This window comes from Mercenaria mercenaria, chromosome 18, assembly GCF_021730395.1.
Source record: "Mercenaria mercenaria strain notata chromosome 18, MADL_Memer_1, whole genome shotgun sequence".
Classification (NCBI taxonomy): Eukaryota; Metazoa; Mollusca; class Bivalvia; order Venerida; family Veneridae; genus Mercenaria; species Mercenaria mercenaria.
Window position 1 is genome coordinate 32,115,648 of NC_069378.1, and position 20,499 is coordinate 32,136,146.

At 33.4% G+C, this 20,499-nt stretch overlaps 2 protein-coding genes across 3 annotated transcripts in view; both read right to left on the minus strand.

Moving 5' to 3' along the window:
* Positions 1-583: 583 nt before the first annotated feature.
* LOC128546054 (uncharacterized) overlaps positions 584-20,499 on the minus strand; it is a 93,629-nt gene continuing 73,713 nt past the window's right edge. The window contains exon 6 of the mRNA XM_053529591.1: positions 584-1,144. Within this exon, the coding sequence (XP_053385566.1) occupies positions 900-1,144 (245 nt within the window). The 3' untranslated portion in view covers positions 584-899. The remainder of the gene's footprint in view (positions 1,145-20,499) is intronic.
* LOC123538671 (uncharacterized) lies at positions 3,507-8,080 on the minus strand. Of its 2 annotated transcripts, XR_008368311.1 has the most exons (6): positions 7,995-8,080; positions 6,048-6,153; positions 4,841-5,017; positions 4,423-4,599; positions 4,008-4,183; positions 3,556-3,766 (listed from the first exon to the last, which is right to left on the minus strand). XR_008368311.1 is itself a non-coding variant. In XM_053529593.1 (4 exons), exons 2-4 carry the CDS (start codon positions 6,109-6,111, stop codon positions 3,507-3,509), a joined length of 501 nt encoding a protein of 166 aa, XP_053385568.1. In that variant the 5' UTR covers positions 6,112-6,153; positions 7,995-8,080. The 2 variants fall into 2 exon arrangements, 1 of the variants encoding a protein (XP_053385568.1); XM_053529593.1 differs by lacking the exons at positions 4,008-4,183; positions 4,423-4,599 and having other exon boundaries at positions 3,507-3,766.

Genomic DNA, 20,499 nt, shown 5'->3' on the forward strand with positions numbered 1-20,499 from the left:
GTACAGAACCCAGGAACACTGGTTAGGTTAACTGCCCGCCGTTACATGACTGAAATACTGTTAAAAAACGGCGTTAAACCCAAAACAAACAAACAAACAAACAAACATCCTCTTGCCATAGGTATTGCGCTAGTGATGTATGTTATTATACAAGAGCTAAAGGAGAACTCTGTGGAATCAAACTAGGAGTGGTGGAGTGGCATTACCTTGGTGGAGTTGGTTCCCCTTAGGATAGTGAAATCAAGGGGAAATTTTCCCATAAGGGTAAGCAAAAACTACTAAGTAAGCTATTAGTTTATCTATAATAATAATAATAATAATAAATGGCTTGATTGTTAACTTGTCAAGGTTACTGCTTGACCGATCTCGGACTAAACCCAACAACAAATACAATAATGTCAATAACGAAAATGTAAGCGTTGAATAGTATTGGAAACATTTGCTGTCGGTGAGTGTGAGAAAAACAGAGAAATAACACTGGTCAAGTATAGTTTTTATTGTTACTTTGGGGATAAAATCTGACATTAGTAAAGAAATTAATATTTGGATGAGGGCATTATGTAAGTAAATATGATATTCATAGTACAATTTTAATGGGCAAATTTTATTTGATGAAATATGTGATGGCCTTCAACACACTTTATGCATTTCTGAATGGTGAATTGTGTACATTATCATTAGCAAGTTTTATGGCATTAGAGATAAACTCATCATCATTATTTTGAAAATGCATTGAGCATTTAGAGTCGAATTTATCAATATAGCTTTAGCATCATAGCGTTTTCCATTTCGTTTCTGTGCCTTTAAGCTTGAAACTTTAATTTCATATTTCATTTCATGATAATAATTTCGTCGAATATGCCATGGTATTTTCCTAATTTTCTGTAGTAATAATATTATTATAATAAAGTTACTGCCTTATCCTTTTCAATCAGCGTTTGACAGTTTTTTTCTCTATTGTCAGAAGCGTCAGGGATTTTAGTTTTGATGCACCAACAGCCCCCAGTCCCGGGAAAGTGCTCATTGTTTCCTTGCGTGAAGAGATACCCTAAGTCATCCTCACACCGTGCCCTCTGAACTTCTGGCGTGCGGCTTGAGCCCATGGCCTCTACGTCGTCGTCCGTCCAATAATGGCACTCGTATACTGTAAGTATATAACATACTACATATTAAGTTAATTGAGGCCTACCCTATATGGCAAACTTTCCCGAAACTTGCTTATTGATACAGGACTTCAACATTTAAGAGAACTTGTTCTTAAAGCTTAGATCCACAATATGCGTAATATAATACTGTGAGCCATAATTTTCATGTTAAGTCTAAATAACACGAATAAGGCAAAACCTACGAGCTAGCGTCTACTAAAAACAAGATTCTCTCCCATTGAGAAATTACATGTACATTAATTTTGTATTCACTTCTATCATAAGACATCATATTTTGCAAATTTACCGGGAGCCAATATCACGATGACGTCATTTGCTATTTATTTTTCCAATTTATTTCCATAATTTATCTTTGAATGGAATGTAATAATTTTTGAAACTAACTAGAAAGGATCTTGTAGGATGTTTTAGCTAATATACTTTTGAGCGATCGAATGACGTTCTTTTCACTGCGGAGAAAAGACTTCCTGTCCGCTAGGGGCGCCTTCGTAACTTTCGGCGATAGATTCTGATATCTATCAATGTAATGAAATATACTCACGTTACCATAAAGCTCAATTCTCAAGAGCTGGCTGTGATTAAACAACAACAAGACAACCTTTTCAATCTTTATTTACTTCGCTAAACCAACTCAGTAAATAGATAAATCTAATTAAACTACGGTAACCATTTGTAAACTGGAATCAAAAATATTCCCAAATATGAATAATGACAGAAGAACGTTTCGTACGTAATATTTGTATTCCTATTCTTAATATAATGACAAATAACATATTATCACCAGACAAGTTCAAATACAAGAACACTTTCAAATACAAATAAATGAAAAGTATGTCTAAAAATATAAAAGCAAGAACAAAGATCAAACAGGAAAATGCACTTTCAACGAACGCAGACAGCTCAAATTCAAGTCCTACAATAGTGCGTAGTTGTTAGTAACAGACCAAAATATAAGATTATGACTTTGTCGCAGAAATGTCTTTAGATATTAGTCTTAAATTCAAAACGATTTGATCAAGCTCTCGGAAATTATTTTTATCCCTTGCAAGCCATTTAAGGCACAATTGTAATAGCAAAAAGAAAAACAGATGCTAAGTACAGAGGTAAATTATATTTCCAATACACGTGGATTAAACCAATGGTATCACCTGAAAGCAACGAGAACAAATATCAAAACAGAAAAGCCAAATTCCAAATCTACCTTATTTCTGATGTTTCACTTTGATACTTGTTGAAGCTGTGAAGCAACAAGAATAAAGATTCAAACGGAAAATCCAAACTGAATGGTGAACTGTCATTACTGTTATTTCACTTTAATATTTGTTATAGTTGTGAGGCAACTAGGACAAAGATTCAAAACTGAAAAGTCAGGTTCTAAGTTTACCTCATTACTAATGTTTCTCTTTAATACTCGTTATAGCTGTGAAACAACAAGAAGAAAGACCCAAACGGAAAAGCCAAGCTCCTTTTCTACATCATTACTGTTGTTTCATTTTAGAATTCGTAATTGCTATGAGACAACGAGAACAAAGAGCCAAATGGAAAAGCCAAGTTCCAAGTCTACATCATTGCCATTACTGACGTTTCTCTTTAATAAGTGCTTTATCTGTGAGGAAACAAGAACAAAGATCCAAACGGAAAAAAAAACATAACAAGCTGCAAGTCGGCCTCAATACTGATGTTTCATTTTAATATTTGTTACAACTTTGAGGTAACAACAGCTAAGATCCCAGCGGAAAAACGTAACAAGCTTCAAGTCTACCTCATTATTGTTGTTTCACTTAAATATTCGTTATAGCCGTGAGGCAAAAAGAACATAGATCCAAAAGGGAAAGCTAAATTTAAAGTCTACGTCATTGTTGATGTTTCACTTTAATATTTGCTATAGCTGTGGGGAAACAGCAACAAAGATCCAAATTGAAAAGCCAGATTCCAAGTATACCTCATTACTAATGTTTGTTATATCTGTGAAGCAACAAGTATAAAGATTAAAAAAGAAAATTCAAGTTCAAAATTTATTTAATCATTGAGGTTTCACTTTTAAAATTAATATTTGTTATAGCCGTAAGGCAACAAAGATTTGAAAGGAAAACCAAAGTTTATGATGGGTGTTACTCCTTATTTTCAGAAACTGTTTAAGAGCTTTATTGCAATTGCTGTTGAATTGAAACTTCAATACAGATAGCAAAACTGCCATTTGTTTTTAAAGTTCATAAATCAACTGTGTTTTGTATCCTTTCACTTCTTGACATGTTGTGTAATGGCATATGAAAGCCATGTTTTGTCTAAATATTCGTTTTTCTTGTAAACATAATACTGACCTTTAGCAAGAAATATATATCAGAACACATTTAAATCAAAAGTGAAATGCTGAACAAAGTTGCTTGAAATTTTACTAAATATTATTAATCTCAAGAAAGTACATTTGCGTTGACAACACCAACAAGTTCCGCAGATGGGATTGTCTGCATTGTTTCCTTGTGTAAACACCCTTTCTGGGTGACTTTCACACAGCTCCCTTTGAGCATTCAATGAACGTTCAGGTCCCATAGCAGCGAGGTCTTCCTGCGTCCAGTGGTAGCAGTAAAAGTTGTCTTGAACTGCAATATAAGTCTACTGAGATCGAATATAACACTACAGGACTGTTGAAAACTGACTGAAATTCTACGATAGCTACGATTACATTTTTTTTACATATGATATGCCCAGGGAACAGATTCCCTTTTACCGCCGTCTGTTTCGTCCACAATATTTCTATTCCTCGCAAATAAAAATAATGATTAAGTTGTCTGAAAGATCTGTATTATATATTACTTGATATTACTTATCAAAAGAAAGTACCTTTGCGTTGACAGCACCAACAGGTTCCACAGTTTGGATAGTCTTTGTTGTTTCCTTGTGTAAACACCCTTCCTGGGTAACTTTCACACTGCTCCATTCAGTCTCCACTGAACGACCAGATCCCATAGCAGCGAGGTCTTCCTGCGTCCAGTGGTAGCAGTAGAAGTTGTCTTGAACTGCAATATAAGTCTACTGAGATCAAATATAATACTACAGGACTGTTGAAAACTGACTGAAATTCTACGATGGCCAAGATTACATTTTTTACATATGATATGCCCAGGGAACAGATTCCCTTTTACTGCCGTCTGTTTCGTCCACAATATTTCTATTCCTCGCAAATAAAAATAATGAATAAGTTGTCTGAAAGATCTGTATTATATATTACTTGATATTACTTATCAAATGAAAGTACCTTTGCGTTGACAGCACCAACAGGTTCCACAGTTGGGATAGTCTTTGTTGTTTCATTGTGTAAACACCCTTCCTGGGTAACTTTCACACTGCTCCATTTCAGTCTCCACTGAACGACCAGGTCCCATAGCAGCGAGGTCTTCCTGCGTCCAGTGGTAGCAGTAGAAGTTGTCTTGAACTGCAATATAAGTCTACTGAGATCAAATATAATACTACAGGGCTGTTGAAAACTGACTGAAATTCTACGATGGCCACGATTACATTTTATTTTCATATGATATGCCCAGGGAACAGATTCCCTTTTACTGCCGTCTGTTTCGTCCATAATATTTCTATTCCTCGCAAATAAAAATAATGACTAAGTTGTCTGAAAAATCTGTATTATATATTAATTGATATTACTTATCAAAAGAAAGTACCTTTGCGTTGACAACACCAACAGGTTCCACAGTTGGGATAGTCTTCGTTGTTTCCTTGTGTAAACACCCTTCCTGGGTTACTTTCACACTGCTCCCTTTGAGCATTCAATGAACGTTCAGGTCCCATAGCAGCAATGTCCTCCTGCGTCCAGTGGTAGCAGTAAAGGTTGTCTTGAGCTGCAATATAAGTCTACTGTAATCGAATATAGGGCCTAATACTACAGGACTGTTAAAAAACTGACTGAAATGCTACGATGGCCACGAATTCATTTTTTATACGACATGCACAGGGAACGGATTCCCTTTTACTGCCGTCTGTTTCGCTCGCAATATTTCTATTCCTTGTAAACAAAAATACTGTCATTAGGCAAGGTATTAACGAGAACATTCTTAGAATGAGATACTCTTTATCATGGAAATTCGAATATAAGTTGTCTGAAATTCGGAACATAGCTGACTGAATGATTTGTATTATGTATTTACATAGTATTATTTAATTAAAAAGTACCTTTTTACAACCTAATGTAGACTAGCGTGTTGTTAAAGTGAATGTGTCCTTTGTTGGACTACACTGAGGAAAACGCAGTATTTCTAGACATAAACTAAGTAATATGTATATATATATATATATTATTAAAACCTATCACAGTAGAATAGTAATACTTTGAACTATTATGCTTAAATAATATGTAAACGCTGATTTACTCCTACCCCAATAATTAGATATCAATATTTCTAACATGGCTTCATTTGATTTCCAGCCAAACAAAGAAGGAAATCAAGCTCTGTATATTCTGCGATAAACAACGGTTGACGCGCGGACCGGTAAGAGAGCATTATGGTGTCAATTATGACCTCAAATTGCCGCATGACGCCCGATACATTACTCCTCGGGTAAATGAAGTCCAGCATAATATTGATTAAATATGTCAATGAGCATGTCAGAATGAAAAAAATCAATGCCTTCTTGTGATTTATTATCTAATTTACCACGGTTCATCGTTCAGATGCTTCAGTATTTAACCACTCGGGCTAACGCCCTCGTGGTTCAATTCCTACGCATCTGAACTCTGAACTGTGGTAAATTAGACGATAAACCACTCGAAGGCCTTAATTATTTGTTTACTATAATATAAATAGTCATTATGTCAGGTTACTCAAAATACAATGGCTGAAGAGTAACATGTTCACAAATGTTACTACTTACCGGCGTGAGTTCCCTCCCTGATTAAGACGGTGACCAAACTGAATACAATCATAACGAGTTCCATTATCCTTTTCAAGTAGCCTATGGAATTTACGTGTTTTCTGATCTGTGTAAATACAAAGATAAAAAAATGCGAACGTTTACTGTTTAGTGAATATATAGCAATAAACTTAATTATACTTGAAACCCGGATATGAGGAAGCCATTAAGTTGGCTTACGGAAGGTCGGTGGTTCTACTGAGGTGCCCGTCCGTGGTGAAATGATGCACGGAATGGTACTCGAACCACTGAATGTATTTTGATGAAACTTAGCCTGGATGTTCCTTGGGTACTACACTACCAATATTGTTCAAACGGTTCCGCTTGGTTGCACATAGGGGCCGACAGAGCTAAAAATAGAAAAATCTTCAGACATCTCCTCCTAAACCGCTGGTCTGATTTTGAAATAAGTTCACACAAATGGTCCTTATGTAATCTTCTACCAAGTTTTTTAATTATTTCGATTCGTCAAAAAAAAAAATGGCAGCCAGCGGGCGTGGTCACTTTTCCCTATATGTGTATAGTAGGAACTTTAAAAATCTTCACGTGTGAAACTGCTGGCCCGATTTTAAAATAATTTCACACAAATGAACCTTGTGTGACCTTCTTCCAACATTGTTCAAATCATTTTGATTTGTCATAAAACATGTCCGGCAGGGGCAGTTGTCATTTTTTCCCTATATGTATATATTGGAAACTTTAAAAATGTTCTTGTCAGAAACAGCAGGCCCAAACAATTTTACACAAATGTTTCTGGGGTGACCATTTAATAATGAAGATTGTACAAATTATTCTGTTTCGTCAAAAAACTACTGCTTAGGTCCGTCCGTCCGTCCGTCCGTCCATCGTCAACAATTTCTTTCAACGACATCTCCTACAAAACCACTGGATGGATTTTGATGAAACCTTATTGGGTGACCCTCTTTCAAAGATGTTCAAAGTTGTTTAAATGGTTCCGGTTCATTGAACATATGGGTCACTTTGGTTAAAAGCCAGACATTTTATAATAATCGTCTCAGAAGCGATTGTAGTTAGAGGTGATATCAGGGGTTGACTTTCTACCGTAAATTGTTCAAATTATTGCCCTAAGGTCAGAAATGGTGACGCCCCCGAGTGTGAGATGTATATAGTATATGCTTATATATATATAAGAAAACTTTAAAAATCTTCTTTTCTGAAGCCATAATAGCTAGAGCCTTCATGTCTGGCGTGTGATATCAGAGTTTAACTCTCTACATTAATTGTTCAAATTATTGCCCTAAAGTCAAAAATGGCCACGTCCACGGGTGTGACATGTACTAACAATATGCGTATATATCTAAAAAAACATCTTTGAAAACCATAATAGCTAGAGTCTTGACATTTGGCGTATGATATCAAGGTTTGACTGTCTACCGTAATTGTTCAAATTATTGCCCTAGGTTAAAAAATTGCAATGCCCATGCGTATGACATGTATATAATATAGGCTAATACAAAAGAAACTTTGAATATCTATTATCTGAATCCATAATAGCTAGAGCCTTGATATTTATGTAACTGTGTATTTGTACCATTACGTTATACAAACACACCTGAAGCCTTTCACACAGAACAACGCTTTAGGGTCAATAACCCTCTTGTTGAATTGATGTGCTATTCTGCACTGGAATCTTTAAACTATGCGGGCATCAATGTACACGTATCCATGTGCTGATCAGATGCCTCAAGTTTAACATAAATAAACAGCGATTATGTTATTCCTGTTTTATCTGAGTTAATATTAACAGTTGAAATTGTCTTGTGAAGAGAAAGTGTGAGTATGAATCGAACAGATAATCCACGGATGAATATCGGCTATCCGATTAACAAATATTTTAAACGTCATACTTGACAATATCAGTTATTCAATTAAAAGTACTTTATTTACCTAAATCCTATATTCCTTGCACAAATCAACCAAATACCAAACAATCTTTCGCAAACTTAAACTAACTTGTAATGTTAATATTCACAGCGTCTTTCGTTATTTTAGTATTATATGTTTTAAGATATAAGGCAGTGGCGTAGCTTCTATAAGGCACTGCAGGCCCGGGCCTGCAGATTATCCGAGAAAGTGAAAAAATAAAAATATCAAATATGCAATAAAAATCGAAGGGTAAGGGGGGTTAGGCTGTAGGAGGTAATGAATCAGTCACTAACGGGAGCGTACCTGGATGGTTTGGAACTGTACGCTAGATATGAGCAGCATTGTTACGATGCTGCGAGTATGATGTAGGTGAGGGAGGGGTCTCCATCTCCCAGAAAATTGAGATTTAATGAATGTTTTAGGCAAGAGATGCGTTCTCTTGCTATATTCAAGCGTTAATCTATTTTGTTTGTCACATTTGTACTACATATTACGGAGGTAATCATTTAAAATCAAAGATTAGCACACCGTTCATGCTTAATGGCAGGGATCTTGACATTGTCTAAAAACAAAAACTGCAACTCGAGCAGCCCAGGAAATTTTGAGGAGTACGACCATTTTTCGTATACTTTATTTACAATGAAGAGTTCTAATACCATGAAATTGTATATCGCTCTAGCACGGCTGAGACTTAGAACGTTGAAGAATCAGAGTTCTGTGAATTGCTCTACACAATATACTCCCTGTTTTCGTACATTAGACATCAATAGTAACAGTAGATATATGGTTATGTTTCAAAATATTTGTGTCACTGAAACACTGTGTCATTCTATGATATATTTTTTTTGTACAACTGCCAAGACCCGCTCACGCCAAAGGGGGCCAACACTATGGTAGTTTGGGTAACTGCATCTAACTGCTACACACGTGAAAACATCGAATATTCGAACCGTGTGCAAAGCTGTCACTATGATTATTTATTTATTTATTTATTATTCATTTAATATCCTCCACAATGTCAAGATTACATAGGCAATGAATGGAACGTTACCTAGCACATTAAAGGTATACTAGTTTTTTTTTGTTTTTATTGTAATTGAAATCTTCGTCATGAATTAATGCATTGCGTCTGCATCCGCATTTTGGTAAGTTTTTGATACCTCGCACTTTAAAGGTATACTAGGTTTTTTTTTACTTTTGTTGTAATCGTATTTGAAATCTTCGTCAGTGTTTAATTTAATGCATTGCGTCTGCATCAACATTTTGGCAAGTTTTTGGTTAATGTATCTATGCACACATTGCAAACGTTTCAAGTTTTCTCACGGGAAACTTAACATTTTTTAGTCATTAAACATCTAATTTTGGCAAATGCAAATTTAAACTGCGCAAATTGCTAAAAGTACTTCTGTATTCAGATCTGGATATAGATTGATAGATGTTATTGCAACCATTAATAAAGTCTTCGATATCACGTAAGCAGTCACGTTTTTCTTACTCGAGATAACGGAAGACTATCATTTTTATTCTCCCACTGCTCTGTTTTATTGCATCTTATTGATACTTGAATAGCAGTCAGGCGGGTGATCCTTTGTGCAAACAGATTCCGACATGCCCAAATTGAGTATACCGAGGTTTAATGGGCAAAGTGATATGTAGGTATGTAGAGAAACGAGCGCTCGGTAGTTGCCATAGAAACTTGCATGCACAACAGAATCTCGCTTTTGACTGAGTATCGCAACTAGGGGTTTGTGGCAAAATGTTTCGCCTGAAGTGATGGTCTAAATCTAAAACATCCAAACATCCAGTTAATATACATGTAACGGTATGCTGAGATTTAGTGTTAATTAAATATAAATCATTGGCTAAACTTTTTGTAATAACATCAAATATTTATACTGTGTTTAGCTATACATGCATTACGTGTTATTTTAAACCTAGGGCATATAGTACTGTTAATACAGATAAACCTGTTACTTTATGTTTACCTCAACTATATGTAGTAACTGTTCATATTTTCAAATATGAAAGTCTTTAGCTTGTATCCGCTTGTATCTTTGTATGTTCGAAACCTCGCACGAGGTGTCTATTTTTTCATTTTTCATTGTGAGGAAACCATCAGGTTGGCTTTCTGAACAATTTATGGCTTTATCCAGGTATCAGTTCATACATCAGGTTGGCTTTCTGAACAATTTACGGCTTTATCTAGGCAATCAGTTCATGGCCTAAAGTTATGTCCGAAGGAGACATCCGGGGTCTTCCTCCCAACATTAAACACTGTTAAAAGCTGGACAGTTTTTTGAGACATAAACACGTGTTTGTAAAAATTACAGTTGATGATTTTATACTAAACCTCTGAAACTGTTTAGGGTTTACCTACATAATTGTTTTCCATGGCATTAAAACACTTGCTTTACTTTCATTTTTTGCTTGTTTCTACTTAAATTTGTCACTTAGGCAGACAGAATATTTAGTTCTTGTGAGACATATCTATGCGAAATGTCTTCTACATGTATAGAAAACTTCAACTAAACGGATGCACAATATACACATATGTAATTAACTCCCTGGGGCCGAAATGCGACTATAGGCGTTATATTTTCTACCCCTGTAGCGTCGATATGCGATTATACGCGCGTTATCAGGACTCCCCAGGACGGCGATTGACGATTATAGTCGCGGCACCGAGATCATGATGATTGCGATAATTACTTGTTAATTTTTGATAATCTTGACAAAAGCAAAATTACTTTGCATACTGGCTATTATTTCCTTGATGTCATAATTACTAGTTGTGCTAATAATTAGTTCCCTTGTTAAAATAAATGTCTGTAACTATGCGGTAATGTAAATGAAAATGAAATAAAAAGACGATCTCTGCTGTGTTTCCTTCATACTGTACTTCAAAAGAGTAAAATAATTTCGTCGGCCGGAGATCTTTCTTAAATGAAGAAAACATTTATTTATTATCATGCTGATTCTGAAATATCAGTTCCGTCGGATGATGATTCCGACGATGCGATTCCATTATCAGACAAATGAATGGTCGGAAAATGTTAAGTTTTAGAAGGCTGAAATATTGGTACACTTACATCACATACGATACAAATGGATAAAAAATAACACAACAAATCATGTTTCATAAAATACAAAAAAGTATATGTAAATAAACGCATGTTTGTAAATTTAATAATTATTCAAAGTTGGATGTAAATATTTACAACTTAACTGTCTCAGCGCTTGACACAACAAAATAAACCACTGATATTCACACAAAAACGGGTGTAAATTTATGTAATGCTGATGTAAATATTCAGTGATGCATTTCTGTTTATTGGAATTTAATGTTCAAATATCTATTAAACGCAGTAGGTGTGTTAAAATTGTGAATATTTCGAAATGAAAATTTTGTTCTATTTGGATATAAGCTACGGACGAAATTGGATATAAAAATATTTGTTCAAACTTCGAGTATTTTGTATATTTTAATTTACACTCAAGGTAATAATGTTCCCCTGCATGATTTCAACTGACTGTATGCGAGTGTGCTAACGATAAGGTTAGATAATGTTCTTCGACGTCAGGCGGTAATACTTATCCCGCCGCAGCAGGTATGTTACGATATCGGCCTCAGGGAGTTTAGATCATATGACATTACGAATTAATCTAAAATATACGAAACTTAAAACGATTCACAATACATGTTCGACATCAAATGATATGTCCGTACTCCCTATATATGGTTTGTTCACTTTTACCCTATAGATCACAGTAATCCAGATGCCAATGATCATATGAACTGCAAACTGCAAAGAAGATAAGTATGATATACAGAAATGAAGCAGTATCAGTATGCCCAGCTTTGTAAGCAATGTGTAATTTAGAAAGGAGAAAAATACACATTTATTGTTCGAAGGTGTTGCCACCGGCCGTTCCTGTGCGGTTCCCACTGTGCACCTTTATATGTTCGTTATGTTCTCTCTGACAGTTTGTGTCGAATTTGAATTGTACGCACAGGCGTATAGGCGTATGCCCAGATACGCGCCTGACCAATATTGAACATGTAATTAGAGCGTATTTATTAGATATTTCCATGATTAAAAAAATAAAACAGATACCAGTAGTTTTAATTATTTTCTTGCTCGTATACCACCGCCCCGCCAATTATCGCCCCACAACTTTATTAATGTTGGCAAATAGACAGTACTTGCGCCGAAAAAAGGGGTTGCGAATGTCATGATGAAATTACGCGGACGAGATTCGAACTCGCGACCTCCGGGTTAGGAGTCCGACGGTACTTACAGGGTTCTTTTACCAAGAGGGGAAGGGGCCAAGGCCTGTTATTTGAGGGGTGGGGGTAGGGGGAATAGCTAGGTATTTGAGCAAAGGGGAATAAAAACCTGATGCAAAGTCAATTTTTGTAGAAAACTGCATGATTTAAAAGAAATTTACTGAGGGGAAGGGGCCTATCAGCGGCCCCTATTATGAAGGGGAAAAAACCCTGATTTAATTCTACCCCTACACCTCGGTGCCTCTCAATAATCCGTGAATCTAATGCATTTTGAAAACATAAACTGTTTCTAGTTTATTAAAGTTTGAAAGTATTGCTTTTGATTAAAGAAGTCTAGACTGTGCTGTAAAATCTGTTTTATAGTACAAAATGCATATCTTGAAGTGCGTATACAGCTTATTTTTCAGTTGAATAATTATTGAAATGTGCATCTGTTTAATAAATAATGATTTACTACATTTTATCGGTGAATAAATATAATCAGAACTTCGGATGCTTAGTAATTAAATCAGGAGTGCGTAGCATGAGTGATTTAATTATTCGCATCATTTTATCCATCAACAAAATACAGGAACATATTTTTTATCAGTCACACTGTGAGTGATATAGATTTGCTATTTCTTTTATTAGCATTCAGCAAAAAATAAACAGAATATGTTTGCTGTGAATGGATATGGAATATCACATCGAGAACTGATACAATAACTCGCGCTACCTGCTCATGAAAATATTTAATTGCATCAACTGTCAATGTGATATATTCCATATCCACTCAAAACAAACAAATTCTGTTTATTTTGTTTTGCTGAATGCTAATAAAAGAAATAGAAAACCTATATCACTCACAGTGTGACTGATATGGAACTGAAGTAGTATAGTAATTGTTTGTGCGAGCGTTTTTTGACCCCCCTGACCTTTTGACCCTTGGTCCGGACTGACCAATACCAGCCAATTTAAAATCCACAGGTTTTAAACCCAGCACTTAACCCAACCCTAAACTTATAATACTAACTCGCGAAGCTAAAACCTTCGGGGCCTTTGACCCAGTCAGACCTACAGTCTTCGGTTGCACTCGGTACACTTGTACCCTCAAAATCTAACGACACCGGTGTCGTTTTCTTTAACAAGTTTATCAATCAATATCGTTTGTAAAGCGACACCGGTGTCGTTCTATTGGTATTTACTTTCATTCATAAAACCGATATGTTTACATTTGTAGTACAATTCGTTTAAACTTCCTTGTGATCGATTTATGTTTTACAGCTGATTTAATATAAGTGTCAAAGGTAAATTAAGTGCACTTTTTAAAAATGATAATGCGGGAAACCACAAATTCAACCAATCAAAAGCCTGCCATTTTTCTGCCAAGTTGGCAGACACTGCCACATTCCTGCCACTTGGCAGAACTTTGGCAAAACTTTGGCAGATTATATTTATTAATAAAATGTAAGGTATTTGATCTTATCTTCAATTAGTAAGTACATTATCAGGGTACACATAGTAATTAAAACTTTAATTAAGCTTTTAATCCAAAAGTCTGTTTCTATCATAGGATACAGGCTCATCCGATATGTAGAATCTGATGTAACTATTTATCAAAAGCATAAATGTTACTTCTGTAGATGCCGAATCGTCATAAGGATGAATATCAAACATTGTTCCTTGTTTTAGATAAATTTTAATTTTTTTCTTATACATAGATATTAACTTATCAGTGTCAAAGTCCTCAGCTGCCTCAGCTGTTATATTTACATTATCAAATATATCAAAAAATAAAACATCATCCTGAGGCCTATAATTTCGCCACCTAAATATAAAATGTGATATTGGGCTTTTAGTCGGTTTATCCGGTTCACCTATAGGACTTGTACCCTTTAATAAAATCTTAATATCTACTATATAAGTTCCGGTTTTTCTGACTATAAACACATCACTCAAAAGCATATCTAGTACATCTATTTTATATTTTTGGTCTATGAGTATAAAATCTTTATAATCTAAGATAATTCCAGGTCTTATTTCAAATATATTTAAATAGTTCAGATCGGCCATATTTTTATATGTTGAATATATCCAGGCACCACGACGGTCAAAATACTTTTTCATTTGTATGTAATCAAAAGGATGATTATAATAGTATTCAAAGAGAAACACTTCACGTTTTACTTCCTCCAGCCTTTTTTCTATTTTCCTGTCTTTCTTTTTAAGTTTAAGAATTATTTCAGCTAAATCATCAAGTCGTTTTGTTGTAGCAACTTCAGAAGCAGATAAATTGTCAACAACACCTTTTGTTCTAGCTAACTGTGTTTCTTGTTTTAAGAAAGCATCTTTTACTTTTGTAATTTCTTCATCATTAGTAGCAATTTCTTCGACATTAGCGGTTATTGCTTTAGTATTAGCAGTAATTACTTGTGTATTAGCAGTGATTGATTCTCCTTGTTTATCTGATATTTTAACTACAGAGTCCAAATCATTTGTTATTTTTTTAATTTTATCATTAATTATGTTAATTGCTTCAGTATTAGCAGTAATTAACTCTCCTTGTTTAACTGATTTTTCAACTACAAAGTCCAGTTCATTTTTATGTTCTTCAACTTTAGCATTAAATTCATTAATATCTTCTTGCAATTTTTTTGTAATATTACTTAATTCTGCATATTTTAAATTGTGACGGTTGTCAACAATACTAATCCAATTTCGAATTTGTTTTTTAAAGTCATCTATTGTAGAATTAATTTCTTTTTTAAAATCCTCTAATGCTGTATCATGATCATCACCTCTTTGTGAAGCTGCCTTTTCCAATTCAGCTTTATATTCTGCAAATTTATTTGAAAATAATTCTAATAAATCTTTATGCTTATTTTCAGTTTCAGTATTTAGTTTATTTATTTCTGTTCTGATTTCTAACTGATACATATTTTGTAACTTTTTCTCAGCTTCAATAATCTTGTCTTTTAGTTCTTCATGTTTAATCATACTATCTTTTAATTCTTGAACTTGAGTGTATAAAATGTTTAAATTAACTCGAAATACTTCTTTTATGTTATCATCTGTCAAATCAGATTTCTCTTCAAGTTCTTTAATAGAATCAGTCATAGCTTTCATTTCTTCTTCAATTTTACCTTGTAATTGATTAATTAATAATGAATTCTTTTTAAAATCTTTTGTTAATTCTTCAATATTCTTTACTTCTTCTTCTAATGTCTGTTTTATAGATTTGATGTCTTCAAAATTATAGTCATCTATTACACTTTGAACTTTTTTAAACATAAATCGTCTTGAAACTACATCGGTGGATTTATCTGGATTTCCTAGGTTGATTATTTTATTACCTCCCATATCTAATGCTCTATTCATTGTGTTATCAAGTTCCTTATTTCTGTGAAGATATGATTCCGTTTCCTTTTTAAGCTTTTTGAATTGCTTTTTAGTAGCATAATCACTTAAATCAATATCAAATTTAACTTTACTTATACTGTCAGGTTCATTTATTTGTTTTACATCATTAAAAACTCCCATTATATAATTATTATATATTACCAGTAAAGTTTTTTCTTAAAAACTTCCTTGGTTTGTCAATATATAAGAAATCATGTTTTTGATTTGTTACATTAGCAAAAGTATCACGATCTATATTTTGTTCATTACAAATCCTATTATTTTCCATTTTATCTGGATATTTAAATAAAATATAATGTGAACAGTTAATTCGAATATCTTTTGGTGTTTTATAGTAAGACTGACTTAAATAAATAACACAACAGTTTTTGTGTCGTCCTTGAATAAAGTATTTTGTTATTTCATTTTGAACTTTTTTATCTTCACATACAAAATCATCAAATATTACTACTATTTGTTTTTCTGATTCAAGATTTTCACAAGGTTCAATTTGGTTGGGATCAGCTGAATATTCAAGTATTTCATTTGGATCTAATTTAATCTTTTTTGCAATTTGACTTAAGTTGTTAATTAAATCTTGATATTTAGATTGTTCTAAGTTTTTAGCATACAAGTATAATTTATCATAATATATAAGAGGTTTTCGAAGTATATGCATTAATGTATTTGTTTTTCCAGATCCTGACGATCCACATATTAACATTCTAAAACATGAATCTGGCATAAAAGGATAAAATTGTTTAAAGTTATTGGATTTATCACTTTTTGTATCATAATTTGGAATTTCCATTTATATAATATTACATTATTTTACATTATTTTACAATATCTTACATTATCTTACATTATTTTACATTATCTTGCATTATTATATATAAATGCAATCAAAACTTAATGAAATGATAATAAGAAAAAAATTAGTCGGGCAAAAGATGAGAGATCTTAGAGAAGAAATAATGAGAGAAAAAATAAGAAAAGCTACAAATCGGGATATGTATACTGAAATTTATAAGCCAATTACTGAAAAAATAGAAAGTCAAAAAGAACAATTATCAAGTCAGTTAAAAGCATTACCTGGAATAAAACAACAATTAGCGTTACTTCCAGAACAGTTTGCTGATAAGATACATGAAATAGAAAATCTAGAAATGGTGGAAGAGCCATCGGAAAAACCAACACGATTATTACCGCCGAAAGATGATATGGGTTTGGAAGAGCTATTCCGAGAACCGACACGATTATTACCGCCGAAAGATCATATGGTTTCGGATGATAAAGATGATGAGCTTGAAGACACCGAAAAACCTCCCGAAGAACTAACAGAAGAATTTATAGCAAATTTAGATATAAATATCGATAAAGATATAATATCAGAATATGGATTGCCTACATTAACAGAGTTAGTAATAAACAAAGATAAAGATGATTGGATAAAAACAAGAAAAGAGGTTACCGAAAAATTAAAGACCTTTACTCGTGATATAAATAAATATAGTAAAGAAAAACCAGATGAAATAATTGAATTTACAAATGCAGAACCTACGGCTGCAGGTGAGTATGTTTCGGAGTTAGAATTACATAGAGAAAATCTTAAAAGATACAATGAACGCTTATTAAAAATTATTAAAGACTCAAAGGTATTTGGAAGGGGAATAAAATATCATAACCCATATAAAGTTTCACCAAATGGACAATATGGTAAGGACTTCGGACACTTTCTATATGAATTTGCCTACTCCAAGAGTGAAAAATAAACCACTAAGAAATAAGTATTTAATTACATATACCATCAAAATACATATTTGAGATTATTTCTTAAAGTCAAATTTTTCAATATTTGTTTCATAAAATGGTAATTTTTGCTCTAAATAGAATTACGTACCCTGTTATATACATATAAAAGATATTTTGCTTTAAAGAACATTGTTCCCCCCCCCCCGTGCATCAAAACCATATTTTGCCAGCATATGTAGATATTAATTAAACACATTTTCTGTGACTGTTGTGTTGATGCAAGGGGTGGAGCAGTACTTTTAAACAAAAAATATAACTACAGGGTGTTCCCAAATGTAAAGTAACCAATACTTTTTATATTCCTTTTTATAATTTGATGGTCACATATTTTTACATTTGTTTGTAACTAAAATACTATACAAATGTTTGAATGGGCACATATAGGCATTTTATACATGTAGAGTAGTGAGAGAAGCAAATACTGTTAATTCATTATTATTTGTTGGGTTAAATTTTCATTGGCTTATCCTGGTTCTTTGTTGTAATAGATTGGCAAATGTGTTCTGTAAATTACTAGCAACACACCAGGTAATCTTCTGCATGCCCTCCTCGCGACGCGCACGCCACTAGCGATGAGGATGTAATTTGTTTTCCATTTTGTTTTTATTATTTTTTGTTGTTTCTTTTATATATTTTTTTCATTTCTTTATTTCTTCATCTTTTTCTGTGCATTTATATCTATTTCTTTTAGACACATACTGCATGTGACACGCATTCATTACTTCATGTTCTTCCTTCAGTGAAAACTGAATTGAAGATTGTTCTTTGCGGCGGACTAGGCCTAAACACAACAAAAAAGGGGCAATATGTGTACAGCAGTTAATCTGATCCTGACTATAGTCTATTCAACAGAAATAAAGCTTGGCATTGATATGCCTGTGATGCATAGGTCAAGAACAGTAGCTTCTTGGCAGGTCATATCAGTGACGGTTTCACATTCAGTCTGATGCCACGAAAGTGATGTGTCAAGTCGCTTTCCATGCAGATGGCAAATACAAATACGGCTAGACGCGGAAACGAACTAAACGGTCCAGCCAAGTTTCAGGTGGAATTTTTATGCAGCGACCTGCTTCTACTTTAGCCCTACAAATGACACATTTCGAATATGTTTTGCCCACAACTTCAGCCCTGAATAGACAACATTATCTATAGATGGGTTGTTGTCAGACCTAACCTGATTTAACTTTTTCCGATCCAGCTTCCTTAGGCAAGCCTCAGAAAGAACTGTCATTTCGGATACATTTTTATTACATGTTTAAAATGAGCCGTGCTATGAGAAAACCAACATAGTGGCTTTGCGACCAGCGTGGATTCAGACCAGCCTGAGCATCTGCGCAGTCTGGTCAGGATCCCTGCTGTTCGCTTTCAAAGCCTATTGGAATAAGACAAACCGTTAGCGAACAGCACAGATCCTGACTAGACTATGCAGATGTGCAGGCTGGTCAGGATCCAAGCTGGTCGCAAATGCACTATGTTGGTTTTCTCATGGCGCGGCTCAGATATTATGTGTGCCACTGGTACTTATCCCAAGCAAGAACCCACCCTTCGGCCTTGATAAGATTACTGCCTTTCTTAGTATTAATGTTATACATCACACAAATATCTGCCATCACTTAAAACAGAGCTATACAGACATATACATGTACTTAAATAACTACCTGAACCACTGTAATAAAACTGACCGGTCACTTATACATGTATACCTATTCACACATGTAATGCGTCAATAACTTTACATTACGAATAGTGTATAGATAAATCAAGTACAGGTTATTTGCAAAAATATAGTTCTTTTTTTTATTTATTTATACGATTTTAATCTTAAAATGTTATTTTTTCCTTAAATAAACAGATTGTGTCACTTTTTTTCGACCGGAATTCAAATATTTAAAACTTCGGTAAAGTGATGACATTATATTTTTACGGAAATTAAACATTTTATTTTTTCAACAAAATATACCCTGGCCCAGATAAAATAAGAAAAACATCTTGATAGGAACAGATACAAATCAGTTTCTGCTGTAATAAATTAACTAATACATTGGTTTATCATTGACTCGAAACGATTTGGGTATTGTTTAAATACTTAAGGAGAAATTTGCATTTAAAATGTAGGCTAGAAGCATATGATAGTGTCCGAAGTCCTTTAATTATTAACTTAAATAAACTTTATGGTCAAAATAAGTTAATTGCTAAGGATAGAATAACTGGAAAAGAAGTCATTAACACTAAAGTAGATGATGATTTAATTGATTTGATTAATAAAAGATATAACAATAATAAAAAACATTCAATTCATTCAAGAAAAATATTCAAAGAATTAACAGAAAAATCAGGATTACCTATCAATAAAAGATCTATGAAATTTAAAAAAGTAATTAGGGGACACGGCTATGACGTTTGTCCATGTAATCCAAAAGAATTGGTTAATGACTTGGAGTTAATTTGTGGTTCAATTAATGCTGGAAATAATAATGAAGAACTAAAAAATGAAGGTATTAGAATAATTGATGAACTATTAAAAATGAATTCCCTTTTACCAGAACAACATGAAAAGTTATATAAAAATTATTTTTCTTGAATTTAGTTTTTAATTATATATAAATGGAACAAAAAATAGTATTAAGTTCTGAAACAGTTAAAGATAATAAAAATACTCCGAGTGATTTTACAATCAGATTTAGTCGTTCTTTAATTTTAGATAAAAATAAAACTTATGTTGTTGGTTTAGATAGTATTAACACTATGACCTACTCTTGGCATAATATTAGTGATGAATATGACAATAAAAGAATTCGTTACAATAATGGTAAAGAATGGAAAGATATTATATTTACAAATGGTTCTTACAGTTACACAGATATTAATAATTATATTAGGGAAACATTAATAAGTAATGATGATTTTGAATTTAATAAATCAGAAATTGCTCCAATAAGTTTGGAATTTGATTTAAGTAGTTTTAAGATTTTGATTTCAATTACAGATAATTTTAAGTTGGATTTGGAAATATCAAATTTTCATACATTGCTTGGATTTGAGAAA